At 54.8% G+C, this 27,421-nt stretch overlaps 1 protein-coding gene across 3 annotated transcripts in view; it reads left to right on the plus strand.

Annotated features, from left to right (window-relative positions):
- LOC110576908 (myelin basic protein) overlaps positions 1 to 27,421 on the plus strand; it is a 111,035-nt gene that overhangs the window by 62,510 nt on the left and 21,104 nt on the right. For 2 of the 3 annotated variants that reach the window (XM_021686165.2, XM_044920853.1), the window contains one exon: positions 15,100 to 15,536. In XM_021686165.2, the coding sequence (XP_021541840.1) occupies positions 15,100 to 15,536 (437 nt within the window). Of the gene's footprint in view, positions 1 to 15,099; positions 15,537 to 22,368; positions 22,447 to 27,421 lie in introns of all 3 variants that reach the window. The other variant, XM_021686167.2, reaches the window with a different exon arrangement.

Below are 27,421 nucleotides of genomic sequence, written 5' to 3' on the forward strand. Positions count from 1 at the left end.
GTGAACGGCGTGCTAGATGCAGACTCACACGTCGCTAGAATTTTATCATTTATATGTGATTTTGTACAGAAAGCTCCTCAGTGACCAGAGAAGATTCGCCGTGTGAGAACAGGGGCAGGGATGTGCAGGGGCAGACACGGGAGGCGCAGGTGCCACAAGCATCCTCCTAACTCCGAAGTTCTGCTGGGGGACGTGTCACACACGAGACTTTGATTCCTCGGCAGAAGTGCTCAGACTCAGCCGCGTGCCCCCTTCCCCTCCTCTGCTCCTTTGCCCTCAGGTGATACGCCATCACCAGCCTTTTCCTCCCGCCCACCATCGGCCCCCAGCTACTACCTGATGGGCCCTTTCTTGGTCTAAGAATCAGCTTTTGTCTGACACCCAGGCCAGTCAGGTCAGGTCTTGCTTTCTTTACCTTCCACTTCTGAGTTTGGGTTACTGGTCTCTGTCCCTGGGGTCCCTGCAGACGTTCCCGAGTGGCCCTGGGGTACGAATTAAAAACAGATGATTCCAGAGAGCTGACGTCCTTTTGGCAAGCATACCCATTCATCTTCTTGTTTGAAGATAATTGTCATTAATTTCATTCATTAAAACCAACTACATTTTTAAAACTGCCTTATGTGTCAAAAGCCACAAAAGCTTCAAGCCCAAAGCAAACGATACCTTGCCGTACCTTCTCACCTCTGGGGGCACAGAAGGAGTTAAGTAAACTCTTACGCTCTGGGCTCACAGCACACTGACCTCTCCTAAAGTTATGTGATGTTCAGCCATCAGTTTTGTATCCTCTGGAGTCCGCACAACTCATTGTGCCTGTTCTTAGAGCTGAAAATTAGATGAGAGCTCACAGAGGTCAACAAACCCTCTGCAAAGGGGGCCGATAGTAAATATTTCAGGCTCTGAGGGCCGTATGGTCTCTTTGGTGCTTACTCAACTCTATCTTTGGAGCCTGGAAGCAGCCACAGATGATTTTGTCAGTAAATGAGCATGGCTGTGTTCCGTTAAAGCTTTATTTATGGACACCAAAATTTGAATTTTGTATCCTTTCCATGTGTCATGAAATACTATTTTTTTCTTTTCAAACTATTTAAGAACGTCAAAAACATTCTTAGCTTGCAGGCTGTACAAAAACAAGCGATGGGCCAGATTGGGTCGTGGGCAAAGTTTGCCAACACCTTTTGCATCACTGATGATGTGAATGCTTTGCTAACTCAGTGAAGCCATGTTGATTTCTGCTGGGTACAGAATAGAAGCGAAAAATTCTGCCTATGAGCCAGTCATAAGATTTCTTGTACCTTAAAAATATTACGTGAGGGCGCCTGGGTGGCTCAGTCGGTTAAGCGACTGCCTTCGGCTCAGGTCATGATCCTGGAGTCCCGGGATCGAGTCCCGCATCGGGCTCCCTGCTCAGCAGGGAGTCTGCTTCTCCCTCTGACCCTCTTCCCTCTCATGCTCTCTCTCATTCTCTCTCTCAAATAAATAAATAAATAAAAATCTTAAAAAAAAAATATTACGTGAAAAGCTAGCAGCCGCACCCATGCTGTGAATTAACTGGTGAATAATTCCTCCATGAAGCGAGTAGCATACATACACGTGCTTGTGTGCCCGCGTGTCCGTGCCCTCAGTAGCATGGATGCCCGCCTGCATGCGTGCATCCTTACCTGGCAGCTGCCCCCTTCCACGCCCTGGGGAAGCGAGACGATAAGGCAGAGTGGAACCGACACAGCCACAGATCTGGGACCTTGCGTTTGCCTAATTCCCAGGCCTAGTTATGAAGTGGGAGGAAAAAAATACACATATGGTATCAGGCACCTGGGGTTGGCGTTTCTACTCGCCGCGTGCTGTGGCGTAAGCCTGTCTGGGCCTGACTGCCTCACATGTCCGACTGGGGTAGAGATGCACGCTCCTTCGATCCTGGCACCTCAGCGTGGCATTAACTTTCCAACCGGGCAGAAGTCCTTTAGTACTAAGCGTGGAAGCATAAACAGGACCTGGAACACCCACTCTCCCCTCCTGCCCTGTCGCCCAGCACCCACGTGCCTGCAAACGCACACATGGACACACTTACACGTGCACACGTGTGCATGCACACACACACACACACACACACACAGGAGGACCAGAGAGAGTCCAGGAGTCAGGAGCAGCAGAAAGGCGCCATCACCAAACTGCACCCAATGCCCACGTTGTCCCAGGAGTCCCTTGTCCGTCCGCACCCACGTCTCCCGGCAGGTGACTGTCTCTCCCACAGTCCCACAGCGAGGCAGTCGAGGTGGCGCCCGGATGGTACCGTGCTCCAAAGGCTCCTCACGGTGGGACACCACCTTCCCGCCCCCCTCCCATGACGGCTGCCCGCAGCCCTGGGGGCCTCCACCAGCAGACGGCCGCCTCGGCTGCAGGGCCCCCCGCTGCCCGTCCACAGCCGTCCTGCGGCATCGCCTCCGAGGAAGGACATCTCCTTTGCTTCCGCACTATATTCGTCCCTTCTTAACAGTTACGGTGGCTGGGGCTCCGCGCAGGCTCAGCCTCGCTCCCGGTGCTCGTTTGCGAACATCTCAGCGAAGGCTGTGGCGGGGCTTTGCGGCTCCGGCCTGACGCGCGCCCACTCGCCCCTACCTCTGCCCCCGCAAGTGCCCCTCGGACACGTTTGCTCGAATGAGCGAGTGTGCATCCCGCGCGGGGTCAAGTTGTTGGGGGCGTGTGTTTGAGCTTTTCTCCGTGGCACTTCTTCTACCCACAGAGGAAGCCAGAGGCTGTGGGTTTCTCCTGGGTCCCCAGGGAGGACGGGGAGCAGGGTGCCCGGGGTGGGGGTGGTTCTGAGACCGTCCGGAGCCAGGGCAGGGGCTCCTCACCCCAGGAGACACATCGGATGAGCTTGTGATTTTCAAACAAGTCAGAAATGAGGTCACAGCTGCTTCGTCTCATATAGTAAAAACTGCTGCAGGTCACAGCTCACGGCTAGAGGGTCTCAGACCGGGTCAGAGTCGCAGCAGGGACAAAGGGCTGAAATGAGTCAAAGCGAAGGGAGTGACCGGGACACGGGGTCGGCGCCAGTGGGTGGGCTCGGGAGGTGGGCTGCTTCTCTGTGGCTGCGGACACTCATGATCCAGGAGCCAGACAGCGTCTCTCGGGAAAAGGTTATCATCCCTCTGACGGGGGCTGCACAGAGCTTGAAGCTCTGGAAAGCTGGTGTCCAAGTTGTGGTTTGGGTTAAGATAAACCAAGACAGGCTTAAAGGGGTCGCTCAGGGTGCATTGCACTGCTTTTGTATTCTGAGGCTCTTTCCACTTTTCTTTAATTTTTGCAAGAGTGATTGTAGCTCTCAATACCTTGCACCTTCTTACCTTCCTGTTTATTTTGGGTGTCAAACTTTGGGGGAGAAGGGGACCTACAGAAAGCTTGAAGGGATTGGCCCAGCACTTCCTCCTGCGGTTCCTGTTGATGTATTATAGACGTGACACATGAAAATCACTGCAGGAATCTGAGCGTGATGCCCGGGCCCCACTTCAGCGTCAGCCCGGCTGGAGTCTGGGCTTCAGCACAGGCTGGTTCTGATGTTCCCTGCGGTAGAGGACAGCCCAGGCGTTCCTTCAGTGAGACCCATCTCCTCCCTGAAGGCAGTGGATCAGGAATGACGCAGAGATCCTGGGCCTGTCAGGGAAACCGTGGGGAACGTGACCCCTTGGTGGCCCTGGAGACCAGTGGGATACCTCTCAAGGCACCCTCACCCCGCCCTGAGATTTGTGTGGACTCGGTCTGCAGGGCAGGGCACCCAGAGGCTGGAAAGTGCCCTGATTATCGTGTACAGCTTGGACCGAGAGCCCCTGTTCCAGCCTCGGAAGGGCTTTTTTTATTTGGCAGACATTTGTCCACATGCTAGAGCGGTGCTTCCCTGGGCTTGTTAACACAGAGGCGGCTGGGCCCACCCCAGTTTCTAGTCAGCGGGTCCATCACAGGGCCGGAGAATTGGCACTTCTGGCAAGTTCCCAGGTAATGCTAATGCTGTGGAAGCTGGTCATGACCCCTCTCTCCTCCTCCATCCCCAGAGCTTTGCCAAAACCAGTCCGGATTTGTATCCCCTAAACCTCCGGATCTGCACTTTGCTCCAGCTCCGAAACCCTGACCCCTGCCTGGGCCACCATCATCCCTTGCTCAGTGGGCCCCCCAACCTCTCTGTTGGTCCCTGGCCCTGGCTTCTTTCCTCAGTGGGACCAGGGAGACTTTCTGAGAACATACATTTGATTATGTTGCTTCCTGGTTTAAAAAGCCTTCCCGGGGCTTCTCATGCATTTAGAATAAAGAACAAAGCACACATTGCATGATTTTCAACACCCAGCATGCTCACGCTCTGCCTGCTGGGACCACGTTCCCCTCCATGTCCAGGCCCCCTCCCACCTCCAGCTTTGGTGGCTCCTGTCTTCTGTGCCCAGGACCCCAGCCCCCTGGCATCTGGCAAACCCTTGCTCACCCACAGCTGCAGGGAAGCTTCTCTGACCCCGAGGCCCTCCCACTAACGAGATTCTTTCCTTCCTGTAAAGTGTGTAGTTATCTGTGAGATTGATTAATTCCTGTCTCCTAACCCGAAAGCCCAAGAGGGCAGGAACTCTGCTTTGTTCACCTCCAACTGCTTCCCTGGACCCACAGTAGCCATGTCTCCATTTTCTGTTGCTGCATCCCCAGTTACCACACACTTAGCAGCTGAAAACCACCCCTTGGAGCTCCTGGCTCTGTGGCGGGAAGTCCGGGCTGGCTGTAGCGTGTCCTGTGCTCAGCGTCACACAAGGCTGACGTCAAGGTGACTGCCAGGTCAGGCGCTTCTCTGGAGGCTAACGGGGCCATCTACTTCCTGGCTCATGCAGGTTGTTGGTGGAGTTCAATTCTGTGTAGTTGTTGGGATCAGGTCCCCATTTCTTTGCCGGCTGTCATCCAGGATCACCCTTAGCAACTAGAGCCCCACCTCGGGACTCTGCACGTAGACCCTCCATCTCTGCAGGCTGCAGTGGTGCTTCCCATCTTTTAATGCGTGCATGAGCATCTCTCTGACCTCTGCTTCTGGTACCCACTAGAGAAACTCTCTGCCTTCAAAAGGCTACTATGGTTGGACTAAACAGTCCAGATAATCTTCTCTTTTCTATGTGATATAATCACAAGGGATACCTTATCATTTTTACAGTTTTTTTAGGATTATACAAGGGTGAGAATTATTGGGGGCCATTCTTAGGATTCTGCCTAACATAAGAATGAAATGAGTATTGGGTGGGTAGGTGGATGCATGGGTGGATGGGTGAGTGGATGGGTGAGTGGGTAGGTGGATGGATGGATGGATGGATGCATGGATGGGTAGATGGGTGAATGGGTGGATGGGTGAATGCATGGGTGAATGGATGGGTGAGTGGGTAGGTGGATGGATGGATGGATGGATGGATGGATGGATGGATGGATGGGTAGGTGAATGGGTGGATGCATGGTGGGTAGATGGGTGGTTGGGTAGGTGGTTGGATGCATGGAAGGGTGAGTGGATGGGTAGATGGATGGGTGGGTGGGTGGAAACTGTATAGAATCTTACTCTGTGCACAAGGTATTCCCAGAGTCATTTTTTTAAAATACTATAACAGCTAGAGTAACAAAAGCCCTAACGGATGGCTGGTCACCATGCACCAGTGCTAAGATACTTTATTACGTGCACCTCAAGGACTTGTCAGAGCAATACTGTGAGTGAGCTCCAATAATCCACCCCATTCTGCAGCTGAGGCACTCAGGACTTGAAGAGATGAACTCACGTGCTCCAGGCCACAGAGTAGGGGGTAGGACCAAGAACCGAAGTCAGCTGGATTTGACTTCAGCCGACCTTTGGTCTCACAGTCCAAATTCAGTTTAATTCTACCAGCGTTTACTGATCCCCACTGGATAAAATGGACATAGAGGCAGGATTACTTTTGTTTTGGCTTATTTACTCCCCACGGAAAAGCAACTCAGTGTCCCTGTGAGGCCACTTCCTTGGGGGAAATCTCGTAACCTCTCTGGGCCTGTTCATGGCAGGTGCAGAGTTACGGTGAGAACCGACAGAGGCTGCTCATGGCACAGAACCTATGTGTATATTGGGCTTTTTTCCTTAATCTCACATCTTGACACCAGCTGTGTTTGGGAAGCTAGCACCCACATTGTCAGATGAAGAAACTCAGGCCCTACAAGGCACGGACGCAGAGTGGAGCTCGGCCCGGCCCTCACGGGCTGCCTCCCCCGTGACCCCATTCCTGCCGTGGGAGGGCTCGAGGGCTGAGCTATTTAGAGCAAATAAAAACTATATGTTCTGGGTACACAAAGGAGGCATTCGTGTTGAGATGGGTGGGTTGATAAGATTCGTTTGTGGAAAAGTTTTAAAGAAATCTCTGCGGGTAGCCTGGAGGGCGGCTGCATGCCTCTCATAGATGCAGAATTTCTGCCATAGCAGATCCACGGGCCACAACCATGGGCCTTTTTGTTTCCTTCCCCCTCCCTGGTGACCCCAAGCACAGCGAGCCAGGGACAGAAGTATTCCACAAACAAGGAGGGTCCTCTTCAGCTCTGGCCTACACTCGAAAATGCCACGGCTCCGCCCGCCCCGGCCCCCCGGCCCCCCGGCTCCTCTGCAGAGAGGGGCCCGGCCGGCCAGGTCAGAGGCACACAGGTACTCCCAGTGCCCTTTCTCCTTAAACCGATGGTCTGCCAAAGCATGGTCATGCACACTTAGCATGGGCCCCAGCCTCGCCCTTTACTCCACTGGACAACATGCTTGTCTCTGTCTCTTTATTTTTTTTTTAAGATTTTATGTATTTATTCTAGAGAGAGAGCATGAGCAGGGGGGAGGGGCAGAGGGAGAAGCAGGCTCCCCGCCGAGCAGGGAGCCCGACGCGGGACTCGATCCCAGGACTCCAGGATCATGACCTGAGCCAAAGGCAGACGCTTCACCGACTGAGCCACCCAGGAGCCCCAAGTCACTGTCTTTTTAGAGTGAGGTTCGGTCCAAGCCTGGCGTGTGGCAGGTCGATAGAAGGCAGCCCCTCACAGGAAAGGGCCCCCCCGCCGTCTCCATCTCCCGGACAGGAGCTGGGCCTTGGGCAGAGACACTGGTTCCCAGGTGGCTTTCCCTGCTACAGAGCCCACAGGCCGCTTCCTGCTGCTGGCCCCTAGCTTTTCCATGGGGCGCTCGACTCGAGTTGAATCGGAGCCCGCGGAACCACACGTTTGGTGTCCAGCACGGCGCCTCCGGCCCCCTCCATGGTGGGCAGTGGCTGATGGTCCACACACAGACCTGGCAAGATGCTTCTTCTGGGGCTTATCCTATCAGCGGGATATGTCAGATAACCCATCTGCATGCCCAGTGTTAAAAACCTTACTTAGAAAGAGGGGTACTTCTGGCCAGAGGTGGAGGCCGGGTCTTTGCCTCCACCTCCAGAGTCCCCCCCCCAACACCCACATCTCATGGTTTCAGGCCTTCGGTGAGGAAGCTGGGGCTCCCCAGTGGCAATGTTCCCAGGAAGGCCACCTGGTCCTGCTTGGAGGTGGTCAGGGGCGAGGCGGGGCGGGCCAGGTCTGCAGCTGTTATTCCTAGTGTTGGCTGTGAAGCACACCCCACCATTAAGAATCACACTCCCTTTGCACACTGGCTGGTTTCTATTTTTGCACTTGGTTATAGCAGGTTTGAGGAACTTTAATTATGCTTCTCTTCTGTCAGGATGCTTTCATCTTAATCAATCCTCATGAAGACTCCAAGGAGAGTCTGTAATCTAGACTCTGGTGGTGGGACCCTCTGGGGTCCTGGCCCCCACCGCGGAGATCCCGCACCTTCAGGCCCAGAGTGACAAGGCAAAAAAGTTAAAAACAAGCAACAACAAAAAACACCTCCTTTACGGAAAAGCAAGCTGGAAATTTTGTTCCGATAGTAGATGACTAATTTCATACTTTCAGTGAAAATGAGAATCTGGCCCAGCTTCAGGTCTAAACAAAGGTAACAGTCTCTGCCTCCTGTTTCTTCAGCTCTCCTGGAATCTCTGCTTGGGGGGATTGGAGCATGTTGGTGCCGAAGGAGCTGGTGTTCTGAGCGGCGATTGATGGGCAGGCTCAGGGAGGACCGGCTCCCCAGGCTGGAGGTGCCGGAAGGTGGGCAGGCGTGCTCTGGGGGGGGGGTTATGTGCTCACCTGCAAAGCTGCCTTCCATAAAAATCCTGAAACAGTAGATCCACACCATCTGCCCGCCGACAGAAATGAACAGAATTTAGAAAGACCTCTGGAGGAGGGTTAATGTTGTCTTATTTCAGTGTAGAATCCTGGGCTTCTAGGTGGTTCTCCCTGGGCTGCAAGAGGCAGTACCCCTTCTGTCGCTTATTTGGAAGTGGGAGCTCTTCTGCAAAGGTCTGAAGTATTAGGTAACTTTTCTTTAGCTCTGTGCAGCCATCTCTGTATCTCAGGATCTTCTTGACTATAAAGAATGGCATGTGACTTTAGCTCACCCACTCTGAAGGACGTGAGCTTGGGTGTGCATGCCCTTGCTTGGCCCTGTCAACTTGCCCCGTAACAGAGACCTGAATTATGGTCAGTTGTGGTATTCCAGATTATACAATGGCTTCAGTCGTCTCAGTAATCTTTAAGATACCACGAGATGAAAAAACATGGGGAAAAAAAGTAAAAGTTAAAGCGTGAGTTTAAAAACAAATCAAAGACCAGATAATTGAAGATTTCCACCATTTTGTGGATTCGTTCCATAATGAGTCCCTTTACTCTATGCCATGGTGCTGCTTTGAGTTAGAAATAAGGATTAATATGAGCAGTTATGAAAAATAAGACATGCTGGTGCATTTGGATCTATGGACGTATTTTTGGATAATGCTTCCTGAAAGGACTGGCAGCTAGGAATGCAGACTGCAGATCACTCAGGAGAAAACTGTTGAGTGTAGCAGGACAACAGCGCATGTGGTTCCTCTGAGTTCTGCCATTGTGTATTTAGATGAAAGTCACCGAGTGTCCCAGCACCAGCGTCCCCGTCACTGAGTGAATGCCCTCTCCAGCCCAGGAGGGGGCCTGGCAGCCCCATTTAGAACTTTCTCCATGCAGGCCCCCCGCGATCTCGGGGTCCCTTCTCCAGGGGTACCACAGGACATCGTGAGCAGGGCGAGGTGCACGATCCAGAGGGGGAGACAAGAAGGTGCCACGAGCCGGTCATGAGCCTTCTGGTGGTGCCTGGGCATCTAGGAACGCTTGTTTCTAGCTGCTCGTGTTTTAGCTTTAGGAGTCCTGCCGTTTCCTTAGGCAGTCGTCTGTCCTGTGAACCCTAGACAAGATCCGGAAGCAGTGATTCTGGGCAGGCTCCTATGGGGCCTCGGAGGCCGTGGTCCACCATATCTGAGGCCCGCCACAGGGAGGTGGCTTGGACAGTAATAAGCTGGGGACCTGTGTTTTTGAACCAGGAAGAATCCTAGCTCCTTGGGTGAAAAATCTCCAGAGTGGTGATACCGGATTCCTGAACTCAGCTTGTTTTGGTGTTGAACACTCATGAACATATTCTGGCAATGAGAGCCCACGGCTGGTGCAGGTGAGCAGGGGCGTGTGCAGGGAGACAGCCCCCTCCCGCGCCTGCAGAGCCCGCTGGGAGCATCTGGGCCTCCTGTTTGCAGGTGGGGGCCCTGGCTGAGCTCTTCGCTCAGGGCAGGTGGCTTTCCGCAAAGGCCCTCCGCCTCTCCTCGTCAGTCCCTCTCTGTTAAGCAGCTGTGACCCACACATGGCGTAGCCGCCGATTATCTGCAGTGAAATTTTCCCATTTGAGGCAAACACCTCGTTGCAGGTAAAGCCAGTCGGGGCAGGAGAAGCGCGGGTGCGAGGCCCCCAGAGCTGCAGCGTGCCGATCGCAGACCTGGATTAACATCACCTCCCCCATCGGTTCCTATTTTCACTTTCCTGTGTTCTCAGTTTCCTCATAGGAGGGAAACTACCTGCTTCTAGGGCTGTCGATAATGCATCTGGAACGCCGTGCACAGGTGGCCGAGGCCTCCTTTCCTGCGGCTCTCGGTGGCCAACTGCGTGTGTGGGAGCTGGGGTGCTGGGCGGAAGCTGGGCACATGCTGCTGACATGGACCTTCAGGTATTTAGGAAAGAACGGCGCTGGGTCTCCCCATTCCGTGAGCACACACTCTGCTCAGTGACCTGCCCGAGGCCGTCAGCTAGTTAGAGGGGCTGAAGCTAGTCTCCCGGGCCCTTCTCTGCTGCCCTGCAGACCTCTGCCCTCCTTGGCCCTGACTCTGAACACTGCTGTCCACGGCTTTGCAGTGTTGGGAGTTTCTCTGCCCCCCACGCGGTCAGGTGCCCCCCAAGCAGTCGGGCGCCCCCCACGCGGTCGGGCGCCCCCCACACGGTCAGGTGCTCTCCAGCGGACCGCAGAGCAAAGTGGATGAACTGGCTTGTCAGGTCAGTCCCCCTCAACGTGTCATGGTCATTACGGGCACCCAGGCCTAACTGCAGGAACTCAGATTTGGAGTTTAGGAGAGAATAGAGCAGGGAGACTAAATTCTTTATTCTGCTACCTCAGAGCCAAGCCGACTGATTAAATTTAGAATATTACAAAACCTCTGCATGGCCAGAAAGAATTAGATTATGCAACTGAAATTCATTTCTAAGCCACAGCTCCTTAGACTGGTGTAGAACCCTTTCAGGACCGAAGGGAAATCTTCACTTAAAAATAAGAATACAGAAAGCAATTTAACAGCTACAACGGCAACAGCTAAGTCTTCTAGCAAAGAAGGGGGTGGTATTTGGCTTCTGTTCTGTCCTTTTGGAGGAATGGCCCTGCACACATCAGCGTGTCTGATCGGACAGTCTTGCTGGGCACCTGGTGCGAACGTAGCTCCCCGCGGGATGAGATGGGGGCCGAACTCGGCAGGGCCCCTGGGACACGCCACCGGGCTGGAGGGGAGCTGGCAAACCCACACGCTTCTCAGGATCGGGGGGCGGCCGCCCTCAGCTGCTGTGCGGCCCTGACCAATGCAGCTGCTTTCCCGGCCAGGTGCCCAGCGCAGGCCTCCGGGCGGTCAGGACGTGGCACAGGGAGGCAGGACAGCAGAGGCCTGAGCACATGAGTCGGGCACCCCTGCGGGGACATGTTGGAGCGCGAGCGGAAGAACAGGCGGGCGAGCCTGTCCTTGGTGCCGGTGGCGCTGGGGAGCCCCTGGGGGCCTGCACGCAGACCGTGGCCTGTGAGGCCCTGGGCAGGTGCTTCCAGCCACTGGGGGTGAGTGGAATCCCACGGGAGGCTGAAGCCTGCAGACCAGTGATGACGATGTAGCGAAACCCCTGCATAACGTGGCAAAAAAGAAAAGAAAAGAACAGGAAAGCAGGTGGTTGTAGTCAGTCAAGTAAGAAATAACCCGGGGGGGAAGCCACAGGATTTGGGACAGCTGCCTGCTGGGGCTACATGGGCAGAAGGAGCCAGACTCACAGGCAGCGGTAGGACCACGGTGACCTTCGGCGGGAGCCTCGCTCGGGTTCCGACCTCTGCGAGTTTCTTTAGCCATGCGCACATTGCCCCAGTGTCAGCCGCCCGCAGGGTGGGTGTCCCTGCTGCAGAAACCCCTCTCGAGTGAGTGATGTCTCTGTTCCTCAGGGATGTTCTGGAAAGCTCTCCTGGGATTTTAACAGCATTACTTGCAGAAGTCCAGTACATTTCCCACCAAAGTTCTGGAGGTCATTCTAGCGATTGGATTGAGGTGGGCTTTTTTTTTTTTTAATTGCAAATTCCTATAGAATTTGAACAACACTAGAGCATTCTAAGTGTGTCTTCTGGCAGAATCCGACCCATGCCTCACAAACCGTGCACTAAACGCTATGCTCCATAGTTATCGTCTAAATAAAAACTCTGCATCGGGCTTTAATTTGATGAAAGCGGATATTATTTGACAAATTAAAACTGCACTCGTCCCGACCAAAAATGCTGCACATCCACAGATTTCGACCGCTGCCCATGCCCTTGTGCTCAGAGAAGCTACGTTCAGGACACGATGCCCTTCTCTGTGCCTCACAAACAGCCCTATTCAGGGACACAAAGCCTAACTGTTGTACAAATACTAGTATTCAGATGCGTTTGTGTTTTGTTAATGCATTTAATAATGTACAATATAGCTTTTGTTTCTCTTCCACATGTGCATTAATTTATATCAGCCACAGAATATAAAGCACAGCCAGAAATTCAGACCCCATTTCTGTGGCAACCTATAAGTTATCAGTGCGTCCCTGCAAAAATCTACAGCTTGATGCCGGCTGTGGTGTTTTCCTGTCACTGCAGGGCAGTGAGGCCTTAAGTGGCTGCATCAGAAATAATTGTGTTCTTATGGGTTTGAATTTCATCCGTGGTCGGAGAAGACGGGCCATGCTCTTGAGTGACGCATTTCTAAGGCACCTCACAACTGCGTACTGTCTCGTGGGGGCTGGAATGAGGTCACGGTGATCCCGGGTACCAGGTGTCCGCCTTGAACTCTGTCCCTGGCAAACACTGAGGACCTAGGTTGGGGTGACGTACTCTTCTTTGGAGATACAGGTGAAGAAGTGTCTGCCTGTCATGGTGTCCTTCACGGGACCATCTGACCAATGTGATTTTGTTGAAAGAGCGTGGAATCATCTGCCTTTTCTGACTGATGTGTTAGTGAAAGTCTGTGCTCTAGATGCGCACACTTCTGAGACGACGTGTAACGGAAGGAAGAGGCCGCTGCCTCCACTGGGTCCCTCCCGGTCCCCGCAGGGGCCCTCCGTGGCCTCCCCTTCATCTCTCCCGTGGCCAGCAGTCCCGCCCACCTGTGCCCACCTGCAGGCCCAGCCACCTTCTGCCTGGAAGTCTGGTCCCGTCCACATCCCACAGCGGCCTCTGGTCCCTCTTGGGAGCCCTTCCTGGCCCCTGAGGTCTGTGCAGTCTTGACCAGGCACCTGGGCCTCCCACCCAGCGGCTCCTCTCACCAGTCCCTCCGGCTCCAGACCGTTCTGCTGGGCGTCCGCCCCCCTGCAGAGGCACCCCCACTCCGCCCCAGTGCGCCCCTGGACCACTCCCTCCATCCCTCAAGGGGCCTCCCTGAAGCCCCGTACCCTGCCCTGCTCTGCTGTCTTAATTAGCATAGGCTGGTAGGAAATTACACATGGTGTTTGTGTCCTGTGGCTGCAGCAACAAATAACCACAAACTGGGTGATTTACGACGACAGGAAGTTCCTCTCTCACGTTCTGGAGGCTGGGAATCTGGAACCATGGTGTCAGCCGGCTCTCAGGGACGATCCATGTCTCTTACCTTCTGGTGTCCCCGCATCTCTCCAGTCCCTGCTGCCATCACGCGGCCTCTGCCCTGTGTGTCTCTGTCTCTGTCCAAAGCCCCCTCTTTTTATAAGGACACCAGTCACTTGGTTAGACCCACTCTCTTCCAGTACAACCTCATCTTACCTTGCTTATTTTTTTTATTATTATGTTAATCACCATACATTACATCATTAGTTTTTTATGTAGTGTGCCATGATTCATTGTTTGCATATAACACCAGTGCTCCATGCAGAACGTGCCCTCTTTAATACCCATCACCGGGCTAACCCATCCCCCCACCCCCCTCCCCTCTAGAACCCTCAGTTCATTTCTCAGACTTTCTACAAAACACCCTATTTCCAAATAAGTTCACATTCACAGGGACTGGGGTTTAGGATGGGGACTTGCCACTTTGGGGGACACTTCATTTCAGAACATTCATTTCCATCAATGTTCATGAGACAAGGACCACATCTTGTTCGTTACTGCAGCACAAACACCTAGCTCAGTACATTACACTTATTAGGTGCTCAGTCAATAATGGATGAGTGGCTGGGTGGGTGGATGGATGTTTGGGTGGGTGGCTGGGTGGTTGGGTGGCTGGGTGTTTGGGTGGCTGGGTGGTTGGGTGGCTGGCTGGGTGGGTAGCTGGCTGGGTGGCTGGATGGATGGTTGGGTGGATGGAATTTTGGGGGTATGGCTGGGTGGTTGGGTGGCTGGGTGTTTGGGTGGTTGGGTGGCTGGCTGGCTGGGTGGCTGGCTGGGTGGTTGGGTGGCTGGGTGGTTGGGTGGCTGGGTGGCTGGGTGTTTGGGTGGTTGGGTGGCTGGCTGGCTGGCTGGGTGGAGGAATGCATGGGTGACTGGGTGGAGGGGTAGCTGGGTAGACAGATCTATGGGTGGTTAGGTAGGTAGGTGGCTAAGCAGATTAATGGATAGGTGGGTGCTGCTGGTGGGTAAATGTCAGTGAACAGATTGGTGGGTAGTTGGGTGGATAAATGGATGGTTGGATGGATGGAAGGTATTACAGCTAAGTGTGAGTAAATCCACATTTTCTCTAAATAAGTAACTAAGGGTGAAGTGGAGTGGACATGCACTTAAACCTAACTTGCAACTTGAGAGCAAAATGGGTGTATTGCCGTTCTGGAAGGAAATGCTTTATTTTTGTATGTATGTAAGAGGTATGGGAGGTGCTAGAGCACATAGAACATTCCCACTTCAAACTTTATCACTGTGGCTGCTTACAGAAGAGGAGCCACATGAAAATGTCCTCAATAAGCAGTTCTCTAGTGCAAGAGCCTCTTGTGGAATCTGGAAACTAAAGAATTCTAAATGTCCTGTTTCTTTAGGGCATACATTACAAAAAGACGTGGGAAGTTCCACTTTCATCAAGAACACTAAAAATACCTTTGGTCAAATCAGTGCTCCCAGCACGTTTAGCTTATGCACCAGTGAAGTTTTAGAGATTGAATGTCCCGCAGTCCTGGCCTGTCCACGCACAACCATGGCAGCACCCAGGGGTGACTGCCGCGTCCGCACCGGCCGCTTCAGCGGGAAGCCGGGGTGCGCTTGGCCTAGGGGGCCAGACCTCGAGTAGGGGCCCTGAGACAAGACCTGCAAGTAGGACACTCAGGGCAGATCGGGTCCTGCCAGAAGCCGTCTGGGGCTGCCACGTAGCTTGCCGGCCCCGTGCACATTCTGTGGCTTTGGTAGGAGACAAGCAGGTCCCTCGCCCTGGAAGAAAGCGGCATTGTCCCTCGCTCTGCTTTGCACGGCCCGTGTTCATGTCTCACTGTTGTTTGCAGGGGAGGCAGATGTGGAGCAGAACAATGGGACCCCCTCTCAGGACACAGCGGTGACAGACTCCAAGCGCACAGCGGACCCAAAGAATGCCTGGCGGGACGCCAACCCAGCTGACCCCGGGGGCCGCCCCCACTTGATCCGCCTCTTTTCCCGAGATGCCCCGGGGAGAGAGGACAACACCTTCAAAGACAGGCCCTCAGAGTCAGACGAGCTCCAGACCATCCAAGAGGACAGTGCAGTCAGCCCTGAGGGCCTGGATGTGATGGCGTCACAGAAAAGACCCTCCCAGCGGCACGGATCCAAGTACCTGGCCTCAGCAAGCGCCATGGATCACGCCAGGCATGGCTTCCTCCCGAGGCACAGAGACACGGGCATCCTTGACTCCCTCGGGCGCTTCTTTGGCGGTGACAGGGGTGTGCCCAAGCGGGGCTCAGGCAAGGTGAGCTCTGAGGAGTAACTAGGGGCACACGGAACGTGTGTCCACTTTAGTTGACAAGGAAAAGGAAGGAAAGTCAGCAGGTGAGCTAAGCCCTGGCAGAGACCCTGGCGCAGCCCCCCGCCGTCTAGCTGCTGTCCTTGCTGGCCATGCTCGCGGCCGCAGGCGGGGGGGAGGGGCGGGGGGCTGGGTTGCTGCTTTTGCTGAATTTCCACCCAACTCAGCCTCCTTCCCCTCCTCGCAGTGGATGCAGCGGGGATGTGGCTCAGGAATGCAAGAACATTCTGAATTCTGCATCCCTGGGGGCCATGGCGTGGGCGTCGTGGGCATTGTCCGGGGGTCACGCTTGGGGTTTTGTGGCTGATTCCGCGTCCGTGCCCACGCTTTTGGGGTCGACACTGGGTTGTGCTCATTTTCCTTGGCATCCGTGCTGCGAGCTTCGTGTGGTCTTGCAACAATCGTGCGATTGAGGACTTTTGAACAAACTCGAAATTTAAATTCGCCTTGAGCAAATTGTGTCTTTCATCTGAGTTATTTAGGGGAAAGGGGTGGAGTGATCCTTGCGTGTGCCTATGAATCAGAACTGTATTATTTTGTTATTCCATTAATTCGAATAGAGAATCTGTGAGGTTTCACTATGTAAATGTTCTGTAGATACAAATCGTATCAGGAGGGAAAAAGCTCCCATTGTGTCCGTTCCCAGCCTCGGCTCCTGGAGTGGATGGTGACTGGGTCATCTATGGTCGTGGTCCATCAGAGAGCTGAGTCCCAAGTGGCTTTGCTGTAGCAAACACATAGCATGTCCTATGCCTCCTTCGGGTGCTGTCTTAGCTGGGTCCTTTGGGAAGGAGAGGGTCTTTCCAAGAAAGCCCGGGTTTATTGCTGTGCTCACAAAACACACACGATGTAGCTTTTCTCCTGGCTGTGCATCCTGCTGATCCTGAAAGTCCTGCGAATGTAAAGATTCTTTTGAGTGAAGTGTGGAGCAGGGGCCCTGACTTGCAATTTTAAAGGAGTTTCTAAAATTTACTTTAGTCTCTGACTGCAATTTTTTAAATTCCTGAGGATTGTGAAATCGTTGAACGGTAAACGGGAAGGCAGTTGGGCCGCGCGGGAATTAGGGCGCCGGCAGGCTCAGGTGCAGCTAATGTGTCTCTCGCATCTGCCCCCGGGTGCCAGCATCGCCCACGTGACACTTGTCGTGACTTCTGGTGACTAACACTTGCCGTGTCTTAAGTGCTAACGGGGTCCACCTTCTGCTTGCTTCTTGCAGTGTCCGTCTTTGCAGACACTTGCTTTAACTTTGGGGCAGTCTCGCGTCACCCTAAAATGGTGGTCGTCTGACTTCTTTCCAGTGCTGATTTCAGTCTGAGGTGCTTTTGGAGCATAGCTGTGAAACCACCCCAGACTCTGGCTGCCGAGTTGCGTCTTGCGGTTATTCTCAGCCCCCAGTAGGCATGCAGCATCACCAGTTTGAAAGCTTAAGCTGTTCTGCTTCACTCAAGGTACAGGAAAAAATATATTTACACTGTGCAGAAAAGATTAAGTCGCTGTATGGCATATGTTATAAAACAAGCTTCATTTCAGTGGTAATGGTCTAAATTAAAATTGTGAATGCATTGATATCAATCATTGTGACTTTATTTCAGAATGGATATATACATATGTGTGTACGTGCATCCGTGTTTGTTCTCCTCCATGTAGAATTACAACCATTGTTGCTTTAATACTTTCAAAGAAAAGATTCACCTCAGAAGGAGGCATCAACTTTGCAAAAGAGTGTTGCCCGATTATCAAGGATCCAGAGAAATTAGAATATTTTCACAGGATTTTTAAAAATGAAAATCATGTTTAAACAATTGTTTTAGAATTTTTGAAGTATCAATTCTGTTCACTACTGAATGTTGAATAAAGAGGATTTAAAAACGAACAGCCTTGCCTTTTGCTGCCAGAGAAATCCGTTAGAGTTTGCACGCGTCGTCACATAGCGGCTTCCCACGAACGCAGGCCCGGGATGCCTTCCTGTGTAGCATCTGCTGAAACCAGTATCTGTTCGGCACCCCTGTTTTACTGTGGACTCTTTGTTTGCTCTTGAACACTGGAGATGTGAGCTTAAAACCTCTCCGCCCAGGCACACACCCACGAGGGCCTTAGGATTCTGGGGTATTTACCAGTGCGGACCGCGAGGGGTGATTCTGTGGCTTTGTTTCTGTTCTTGCTTTGCTCTGCGTGTCGTAAATCAGCAGAGCCCTCATCTTATAGAAAGGTCTTTGGATTGAGGCTTGAGAGAAGAGAAGCAAAAGGCCTCATTATTGTCCCTAAAAGCCCATTTCGTGTTTCCACCATTGGTCATTCCCGAGACAGTTGTCTCAGGTACGTGGTATCCTAAAGAGCACCCCCAGGCCTGAGGGTCGGCTGCCCCACCTGGGGTGTAAAGTTGGGGGGAAGCAATTATTCTGCTTGTCTGTCTGCAGTGGTTTTTCCTGGTGGAATCGTGCAAGGCTGAAGGCAAGGCCCCTGGGAAGGAGGGTGTTGGTCCGGGGACCCCTCCGCGGCCCTCCACTCCCCCGAGGCCACGTGGCGCTTCCAGCCCTGGGTTGGCGCTGCCCCCCCATCCTCAGAAGGCATTGACAACACCCACCCTTGTGTGGCCTGGCGTTGACATTCAAGGAAAGTGCATTATAAATTCCTGGAGGAGGCATATTCTTTCGCGAGCCCTAAAGGAAGAGCATATTTACGGAGAACGTGCTCTTTTGTTGCAGGAGGAAAGAGGGGTTGTGTTGTTGCCACCCAAAGAACAGCTCTCCCTGCTCCCTGGAGTGTGGGGCCTCAGGCAATGGGCAGGCCTTTAGGAAAACAAAGGAGAAAATGCATGGGGTCTTTGTGGAAGGTGCCCTCCAGAGCGGCCACCCCCCACTTGCTGCTCCCCTTGTCGGACCTCACCCCCTCCGCGGGGTACAGTGGCCAAAGCCTTGAGCCAAGGGATCGCTTTGGAAACTGCCTTTGTTCCTTTTTATCTGCAAGGGGGGAGGTTTTAGAAGTAACTAAGCTGGACACAGTGATATATCCCCCAGGCCTTTCCCAAGTAAGAACATGCCCCCTCAGATTTCTCCAGACCAGGGTATTTTAAAGAGTTTTTTAAAGTTAGTCCCACACTGATGACTGTACCTTTCTGTCCTGAGTAACCTGCTCTGCTCAGCATCCTGTCATTCAGCACTCTGTTATTTGATGAAAATCATTTGTCGTTTACCGCTATGGGGTATGATCAATCTTGTAAATTAATCACCATGTTCTGTTTCCCGGTTTTTTCCCCACTTTAACTTCATTTAACATTTAGTTATACCATCACTTAATGCTTCGTCGTTAACATAATATCCCAATTTTGTAGCTATATTCTGTAATCCTGTGGGGAGTGTAGTGTGCAGAGGCTGAGGAGGGACATGGTAGGAAGTGTGTGGAGGGCCCCCCCTGCCATGCGGCACCTGACCCCCGAGTCCAGGGCCTGGGGACCTGCATGCTCCCTCTCAGCAGAAAGTTTCTGCTCCCAGGAGTGCAGCCCCGCACACGAAACCAAGTTGAATGTCTGTGCGGCTGTGATCTGGCCGTCAGTCCGGTGCTTCAGTTTGCCCGGAGATTTGGCCACAGCTCTTCCTAGAGAACAGACAATGTGGCAGGTGTATTTCAAACAAATATTTTCTGAGATGTCCCCCAGGAATATCTTTATGAAGTGTTACTACTCTGATCAATTCTGGATCAGCGGCTTCCCCAGCTCGGCTGCGGGCAGTTTACTGTGGACCCCGTTGTCCACGAACCCTCAGTGTCCAGAGTCCCGTGGCTTCAGTGGGCGAGATCTGCGTCCGGGCGGGTGGCCCCGCTCCGGGGGGATCCTGCCACGTCTTCCGTGTGAGCCACGTGTCTGCCTGTCATGTTGATGTGTCTAATGGTGACCGCCTTCTGGTGAGTGTTATGTATGCCTGTTTGATTTTGTGATGAACTTTTGTTTCATATATATTTCTTCTTTTTTATGCACCCATTAAACTTTGTAACAGACCAAGGGTGTTGTGCTACCTGCACGTGAATTTTTCACGTTGTCTTCTTTGGGCCCCCCCCCCCACGAAGTGCATTTAACACAGGTATTCTCGCGGGCTCCTGACAGGACAGCCAGCAGGTGAGGGTGAGGGCCAAGCGCCCCCCCCTTGGCACGCGGAGGCCGGTTTCTCACTCTGTGCTTTTGCACAAAGACTTTTTATTCTTTTCTCTCCGCGGGCAGCTCGTGTCCTGGTCTATCATGGCTGTTCTTGTTCCCCTGGATGTGTCAGCATCTGTGTGTGAGCGCCGTCCCTGCTGAGGGGAAAGTGTGGGCACGGAGTAGACTCTGCCCTCCCTCTGTGTGTGTGGGGGGGGACACAGCCCACTCGGCGGCGTTTCCTGAGCCACTGGGCACATGGGAGACCCATCCCGCCTGTGCGTCCAAGATGTCCCGGAAACCCCGGGGAATCCGGACGTGGCAGTGCGCCAGCTCTTCCCAAGGACGCCAGTGAGCCTGGAGGTCATGGATAAGGTTGGGTCTCAGATGAACGAGAAATAAAAGCAACACACGATTAATTTGGATGCGTTCACCTGCCCAGCTTGCCCTCACTCCCCTCCCGCTACGTGCATTCACAGCATGTACAGGGACAAATGTCACTGGTTTTCCTTTTGGTTGAAGGGTTAGATGTTTGGTGACAGGCTTGGCTGACTGGCTGATGGAGAGCTGGGCCTGACCTCGGAGGGAACGTATCCCAAGAGGGAAGAGCCCCCTCCCCAGAGCTCCCATTAGCTGTAGGAACCGCAAAACCCGTAGAAGTGGTAAGAGTCTCTCTGCAGGTCTCTCCCACCCCACTCTTTTTTTTTTTTTTAAAGATTTTTTATTTATTTAGTTGACAGAGAGAGACACAGCGAGAGAGGGAGCACAAGCAGGGGGAGCTCTCCCACCCCACTCTTAACTGCCCCGAAGCTGTCCTGCTTCAGAGGAAATAGTATAAAGTGGGGAGAGTTCCAGAAACAGGAATTGTTCCGAGGAAGCCCTCGAACAAGGGCTCCTCTGAGGGGCACTTCCTGCCAGCCCCATGGGGCGCACCCAGTGACGCACCAGCCCCTCCCGCACCTGTATGGGAGGTCAGGTGAGCTCGGCCACTGGGGTGCCTCGTCCCCCTGCCGTCGCCCGTGAAGAGGATGCCCGTCTTCCCCCTCCTGCCCGTGCTTGGGGGGCTGCGTTCTCAGCCGCCCAGCCGCCTCGCCCCGAGCTGCGTGGCCAGCAGCCCACGGAGCCCTGTGGGCCGGGGGGGGGGGGGTAGCTTGACATGGGTCCCCGGCGCGACCTGGAAACAGCTCAAGGAGCTGGTCTCCCTCGTTAACAAGGGGCATGGCTCTCAACAGGGAAACAAACTAGAAAATTCTTCTTTGCCTTTTGGCCAAGGGTGTCCATGCCCATCTGCCACCAGTCTGCCACCCTTGGGGGGGGGCTCACATCTTGTGGGGACGACCAGGCCCGATCGAGGCAGAAGCCACGGCAGGCTCATCCACCGAGGCATTAACATAAACAATAGCCTCACTCTGGTAGGACTCCGTGCCTGGATTAAGGTCACCAGGGCTTCTCGCTGGAGTAGAAATCACTGCTCTCGCGTGGGGAGAATCAAGGGTGGGATGTACAGCTAAGCAGACTCACCCTAGATCTGCCTCGGGAAATATTATTGCCTTGCAATAATATTTCTAGAACACACTAACATTCTCCTGTGTCATAACCACAGCTCATTCTTCACATAACCCACCAGTGACCTGTTATTTTAAAAATCCATGTAATCTACAGCCAACTTGAGACATCTCTTAAAATCATTTACATCGATTTTATCTTTTGACCAATGTAAGGTACCTTCTCTCGCCGCCCATGAGCCCACCATTCTGCCGCATACAATCAAACAAGGGGAACTTTCTGCAGGCCATTTACCTTGGTCCCACAGTCATGTTCTCTCAGCCACACCACTCAAAATTGGGTGATATGCAGGTGCTATCTTACAGCGAATAGAATCGGGAAGACACACAGTAGGAACAGACACTACTTAGGAAGATTTATAGCAACCGAGCTTAGAGTTAGGGTTAATGCACAGCTCACGTCCAGGCATGCTAAGTTAATATTAAGGCTTCTAAATCTCACCAACAGCAAGGAAGAATGTGAGACCGTGTAACCCCGAGTGGCCACCTGGCATGACTTTGGCCACTCTGTTGCTCATAAAACTAATTCCTGGCGCTCTGTAGGAAGCTGGGAGGGCCGGCAGAGAGAGCACGGTGATCCCCGCAGAACGGATGTGGTTTCTCCTGTAAATCCCATACCGAAGCTGTCACTCCTGTTGCAAAAGAAACATACCTGTATAGTAAAGCTGTGAACCTTCTCTATCCCAATGTAGACTTGAAAAGCCCTCTAGCACGTCGCATCGGGCTGGAAGGCGCTTCCTCCCCTTCCTCGGTCCAAAATCTTACGGTCTGGTGCCCGCTACAATGTTAAGAAAATGTGGTGACATAATTGGGCTCAGGGCTCCAGAACTTTCCCCTAAATCTTTCTTCTTGTTCCTTTTTCTGACATCCTTCCCCCGGAGTGCTGGGGGCTCCCACTGCTGTCTCCTCCTTCCTCTGTCCCCTCGGTGGTCGCCATCCATCCTCCGCACGCCCTCACCCTCGGACCTCCGTCCCCCACTTACCTTCCTCCAAGCCCAGTCAGGAGGGGACGCTTGCTGGAGGATTTGGGGGCTCTGCCAGTGGTACCATATGGACTCAACCGCCACTCTGTGTCCCCTGGCAGGTGCCCTGGCTCAAGCAGAGACGGAGCCCTGTGCCCTCTCATGCCCACAGCCAGCCCGGGCTGTGCACCATGTACCAGGTAAGACGTGTGCTGACCCCCCCAGGCCCCTCCTGTCCTCCTCGGTCAGCGGGGGCTGCATCCGGGCACACTCCAGCCCGTGGGCTGCAGCAGGTGCAGCAGGTCTGGAGTGCCTGGGGGAGTCACGTTTGCAAAGCGAGGGGGCCAGGTCCTCAGGGGAAGCAAGCAAGGGTCAAGGTGAGAAGACCGAAAACTCTTGTTCAAGAGGCCTTTGAATTCCCAGGCGGGATCCTGCACAGATGACCCACAAAGGGCCAGCTGTGGGGTCAGGGCAGTGGACGGGCCTCTGGGACCAGCGGGGCCTCAGCGGTTCCACGGGCACCAGGGCACGGGGAGCCGGCCGCCACCGTGTCATTGACCTGCCCTTGAAAACCAGTGCCTGATGTACACTGAGCAATTGCTAGTTGAATTGTCACATGACGTGTGTCCTTGGGAAGGTCGATGGCGGGTGCTGTCCCCACCTGGGCTCGGTGGGGCCTACGCTGGGATGGAGGACGAGCCGTCACCTGTCCTCATCTGCTGCTCGGAGCACGGAGGGCCCACAGGTGAGTCCGGATGTCAGGGGGAATCAGGAAAGGCAGCATCACCCCAGAGGAGGTCCTGAGTCCACCAGGAGTCACACTCCTACTTATGCACGGTGGCGGCCACCACACGGGTTTGCAGCCACGGGCCTACGCTTTCAGGTGACAGTGTGCGCCCGATTCAGACATCTGAGTGTGTCACCTGGGGAGATGCAGAAGGTTGGGAACCCGTGCCTGAAGAGGATGGACAGCGTGGTGAGCGTACTGTCCCGATACGCTTGTGGACCATCCCCTCCCAAGAGCATCAGCGGGACAGGCTGTTGTCCAGCCCCTGTGGCCACTCGCTCTGTAAACGCCTTTCTCCGCAGCTCGTCGGTCAAAGCAAACGCCCTCCCCGGGAGGCCAGTGCCCCCGCATGCTCCGTGAAGCCACCGGAGCGCCAAAGCCCCTGCCACAGCGGCCCCTGGTGCGTGTGACTGGGTAACAGTGGGCCCCACACCTGGGTGTGAAGCCCCCACGTAGGGTCAGCTTGCCCCTTTCCCCCAAAACCACTCCACGCCTCCCTGCCCCAGGCTCTCCTCCGCCGACCGAGACCACTTCTGTCAGAAGCCGAGCTCTCCACAGAGGGAGATGCTGCGCTCTTCGGGTCACACCAAGAATGTTGATTGTTCTCTTTTAAAAAACTACTTGGCAGAGAAAAAGCAACACCCCTCTCCTCCGCCTCTTCACCCCACACCAACTTCTGTGCGTGCATTAAAACAACCAGGCCTGAAAGAAAGAGTCTGCACGACACCATCTCTGGCCACCAGCGGGCACACTAAGGTTCAGAGGACACACTGCGGGGTTCTGGTCCTGGGTTCTTTGTATTTATTATTTGTTCATTTATGGATTCCCCCTAAATACTGGGCACCCCAAATGCGATTTGGATTGGCTTGCAAGAACACACGCGAGAATACTGAAACACGCACGGCACTGGCTAGCGGTGTGTATGTGCGCATGGTACTCGCCTGTCTGCTAAGTGACCCGAAGTCGAAGACAGACCCCGAGTGGAAACCAAGGGCGAAGTTGCCACACGGACCAAGCCAGTGGGCTCCCCAAAGTCGTTACTGACAGTGCAGACCCTCCAAGGGCCTAGTCCACCCCCAGGGCCTCAGTGATCCACGTGGCAGATCCCCACCATGCGAAATGCTTTTCAGGAGGCGCCTGTGTGTCAGGTGCACAGAGGACAGGCGGGCCGGGTCTGGGAGCCCCAGAACCTCCCTTCCGCAGGGAGAGACACTGCCACGCTGTTCTCACACTGAGGAAAGCAGTGCAACCGGGTCTTCTCTCCTCTCTGAGCAAGAGCTTCTGATGATTTGAAATGTCTCCCTCCAGCAGTTTGGGATCCATTATTGTTTCAAGAAGATGGTCGTGTGTACCAGAGGGTAGATCTAATGTCACTTGAACAGTCCGGCTGCGGTAAATGGCTTCAGAATGCACCTGTCTGAGATTCTGTGGCAAGGGGCACTAGACACAGGCATGCAGAGGGAATAAAGGCTGCTGGATAGAGCCGGGAGCTGAAGCTCGGACTCTCAGCACTTAGCCGAAACCGTCTTCCCTCCCCCGTGGCTCGGAAACTCCAAAGCTACCAATAAGCAATGCTGAGCAGACATTCTGTACCCTGACCTTCCAGAACACTCCTCCTCCTCCCTGTGTCCTCGTGAGTCTCTCTACAAATCCACCAGGAAGGCTAGGAAAGAGCCAGCCCCCATGACATCAGGGTGACCAGCAAAGGACACATGGGTTCCACGAGCCAACCCCCACCAGGAATTCTTTGATTCCAGGGGATCCAACACATGTCCTAGAACTCCTGGAGCTCAGCCTGCAGGGACGGAACGTGACCACCGCATGTGGGGAGAGAGCAGCCCACGCAGACGGTGGCATCCTATTCGGGAACCCAAACGCAAGTTGGAGAGGCCGGAATTGCAAGGGAGAGACGGGGAGCAGCTTGGTGGAGGGCAGTCCCCTAGGGAAATATCAAACCCTTTTTCCTTGCGTGTCCTGCTCTGCCCAGCCGGCCACCTCTCCCTGCACGGGGCCCCCATCTCGGGGGGATGCGTGAAGCACGGGCGCTGTGGGTGTGCCGGGCCTCATGCAGGACACCTGGGGCCACAGCCACCCCTCCCTGGGGGCGAGCGAGGACAGCAACGGGACAGCGTCCACCCTCGATTTCCCCCAGCTCCTAGCCCCTTGGAGGCCGCAGGCCACTTCACAGGCCTCCCTGGCTGGAGAAGGCCCAGGCAGCGACCACGCACACCAGAGTTCAAGGAGCCAGTGACACCTCGTGCTGCAGACAAGTGCCGAGTAAGACTCAGAAACGCGGGCTGTGGCCCTCTCTTCGCCTGAAAAGCACCAACACAGCGCAAGTAGCCATCAGTGCTGCCCACTCCGTGGGGGTCCCGTGCCACTGGAGAGAAATACGAGAGGCGCATGTGCCGCCCCAGCCCTGGGCACCCCTCAGTCTGTCACACCTGCCTCCCGGCCACGCGACGCCTGAGCCACGCTGGAAGGACACCCAGGGGCCCCGGGAGCCGCGGGCTCCCCTCCGCCTCTCACCAGCTCTGGCCTTGGGGCCCCTGCATTTCTGCTCAGACCTCAGCTTCTCGGCCATAAAGTAAGTGTCAGATGAAGGACTGGGAGTATTTCTCTGAAGACTGGGGTGCAGCGTGTCCCCGGGACATCCCCGCAAGCGCTCGCGGTGACCCAGGTCTCGCCAGCCCCGCAGCAATCGGGATGCCTTCCGGTGCACTCGGCCTGTGAGGGCTCGGTCTGCACAGGACAGACAGGAATCCCCGTCTCCCGGCCTCCAGACACTCCCCACACGCTCCCGGGGCCCAGCCTTTCCCCGGGGGACGGGGGTCTGCTTCCCACCACAGCTGAACTGGGGGCCCACGACCCTCACTTGCTGGAAAACCTGCTGCAACTTGTCTTTTCCTTCCAAAGAGAATGTTCCAGACCCCACGCCCCTGAACCTGCTTGCTCACAGTCTGCGCAGAGACCATTGGATCCCAAGAAGAGACGTCGGGGCTCATCGTTTGGGTTTATAGGTCGGTTGTGACGTCCGCTTGACGTTTATGCTAAAAGAGCTTCTGTGCACGTCAGACTCGTCGAGGTCTTTGTACATTGAGTGCCTGGAAGTAGCGGAGACAGACCAGAGCGGGGCGCGCCGACATCCCGTCCCGCTTCTCGCTGTTCTGGGGACAGCGAGGAAGCCACAGGAAGGCCTCACTCCAGAACAGCCGGCGCCAGACGCCCTGACTCTGGGGAGCAGACCTGCCCTGCGGGGCAGACCTTGCCTCTGCCAGGAGCTCTGCGGCTTCCCCGGGGCGAGAGGCCGAGACACTGCCGTTTCTGCCGAGCACGGGGCGCGCGCTGCTGGCCCTCCCATCACTGGGGGGATGCCTTGGCAGAAGGGCCCCTTAGAGCTGGTGAGCGCCAGGTGGCCAGTGCAAGACCGAGAGAGGGGAGGCCCGGCGCCGGAAACCCACCACCATCTCATGGCTTTCGCAGCATCTGAGAGCTGCTTCCAGCCCGACAGGTGCCCCCGACCCCTCCGCCCGCCCGTTGTCCTCCCCTCCACCGCGCCCACCTCCCGGGATGACAGAGCCTGACCGCGGGCATCAGGCGGGGACCGGGGCTTGCTGTGTCTTTCTGTGCCCAGGGGCACCGCTTCTTGTCATTCCGGCCCCTGCCCGCCCACCGAGGACGGTCCAGCCGTCCCTGCAGGGGAGGGGGTGGTTCGTCTCCCGATTTCCCAGGAGAAGTCAGAGCCGCACTTCCCCCCACCCCGGCTGCCGCCCCCGACAGCAGCCTGCACCCCCGCCCTCAGCTTCACCGTCCGCTAGCCGCAAAGCCCTGCACCCTGGTCACGGGACAAAGCGCCGGTCCCTCCCGAGCCGCCCGCCGGGAACAAGAGCAGGCCCACAAGGCCGAGCCCGCGGACCGCACAGCCCACCCACGGGCTCCCTTCCCGGGAGCTGAGAAGCAATCTACGTCAGGACAGGCGCCACGCAATCTAAAATCGCCCTCTAAATCAAAGGTCTGCCTGAAAACTGCGCCAGAAATAAAGGCCGCTGTTGACCCCGCACAGCTTTCCCTGAAGAAGGAAGCTCGGCTCTAATTAAACTCACTCGAGCCAACAATTCAGGAACAAACATATTCTTAAGCTTGCAAAGGAAAAAAGCACAGGGCACACTGCACATATCGTTCAGACTGAGAAGAATTCTCCCCCGTATACGAAATCTAGGATGTCTTGACCTTACCCCAAAACGACACTAACGCTGTCCGCTGAGGCACATTAGAAGGCTGAACAAAACCGGCGTCACGGCTTCCCCTGAGGAAGGGGCATGAACGAAAGGAGGAGCTGGGCCCAAGGCCACGGGAGAGCCTCGTCTGGCCCACCTGTGGTTTCCGGG

Source organism: Neomonachus schauinslandi, chromosome 14 (genome assembly GCF_002201575.2).
Source record: "Neomonachus schauinslandi chromosome 14, ASM220157v2, whole genome shotgun sequence".
Classification (NCBI taxonomy): Eukaryota; Metazoa; Chordata; class Mammalia; order Carnivora; family Phocidae; genus Neomonachus; species Neomonachus schauinslandi.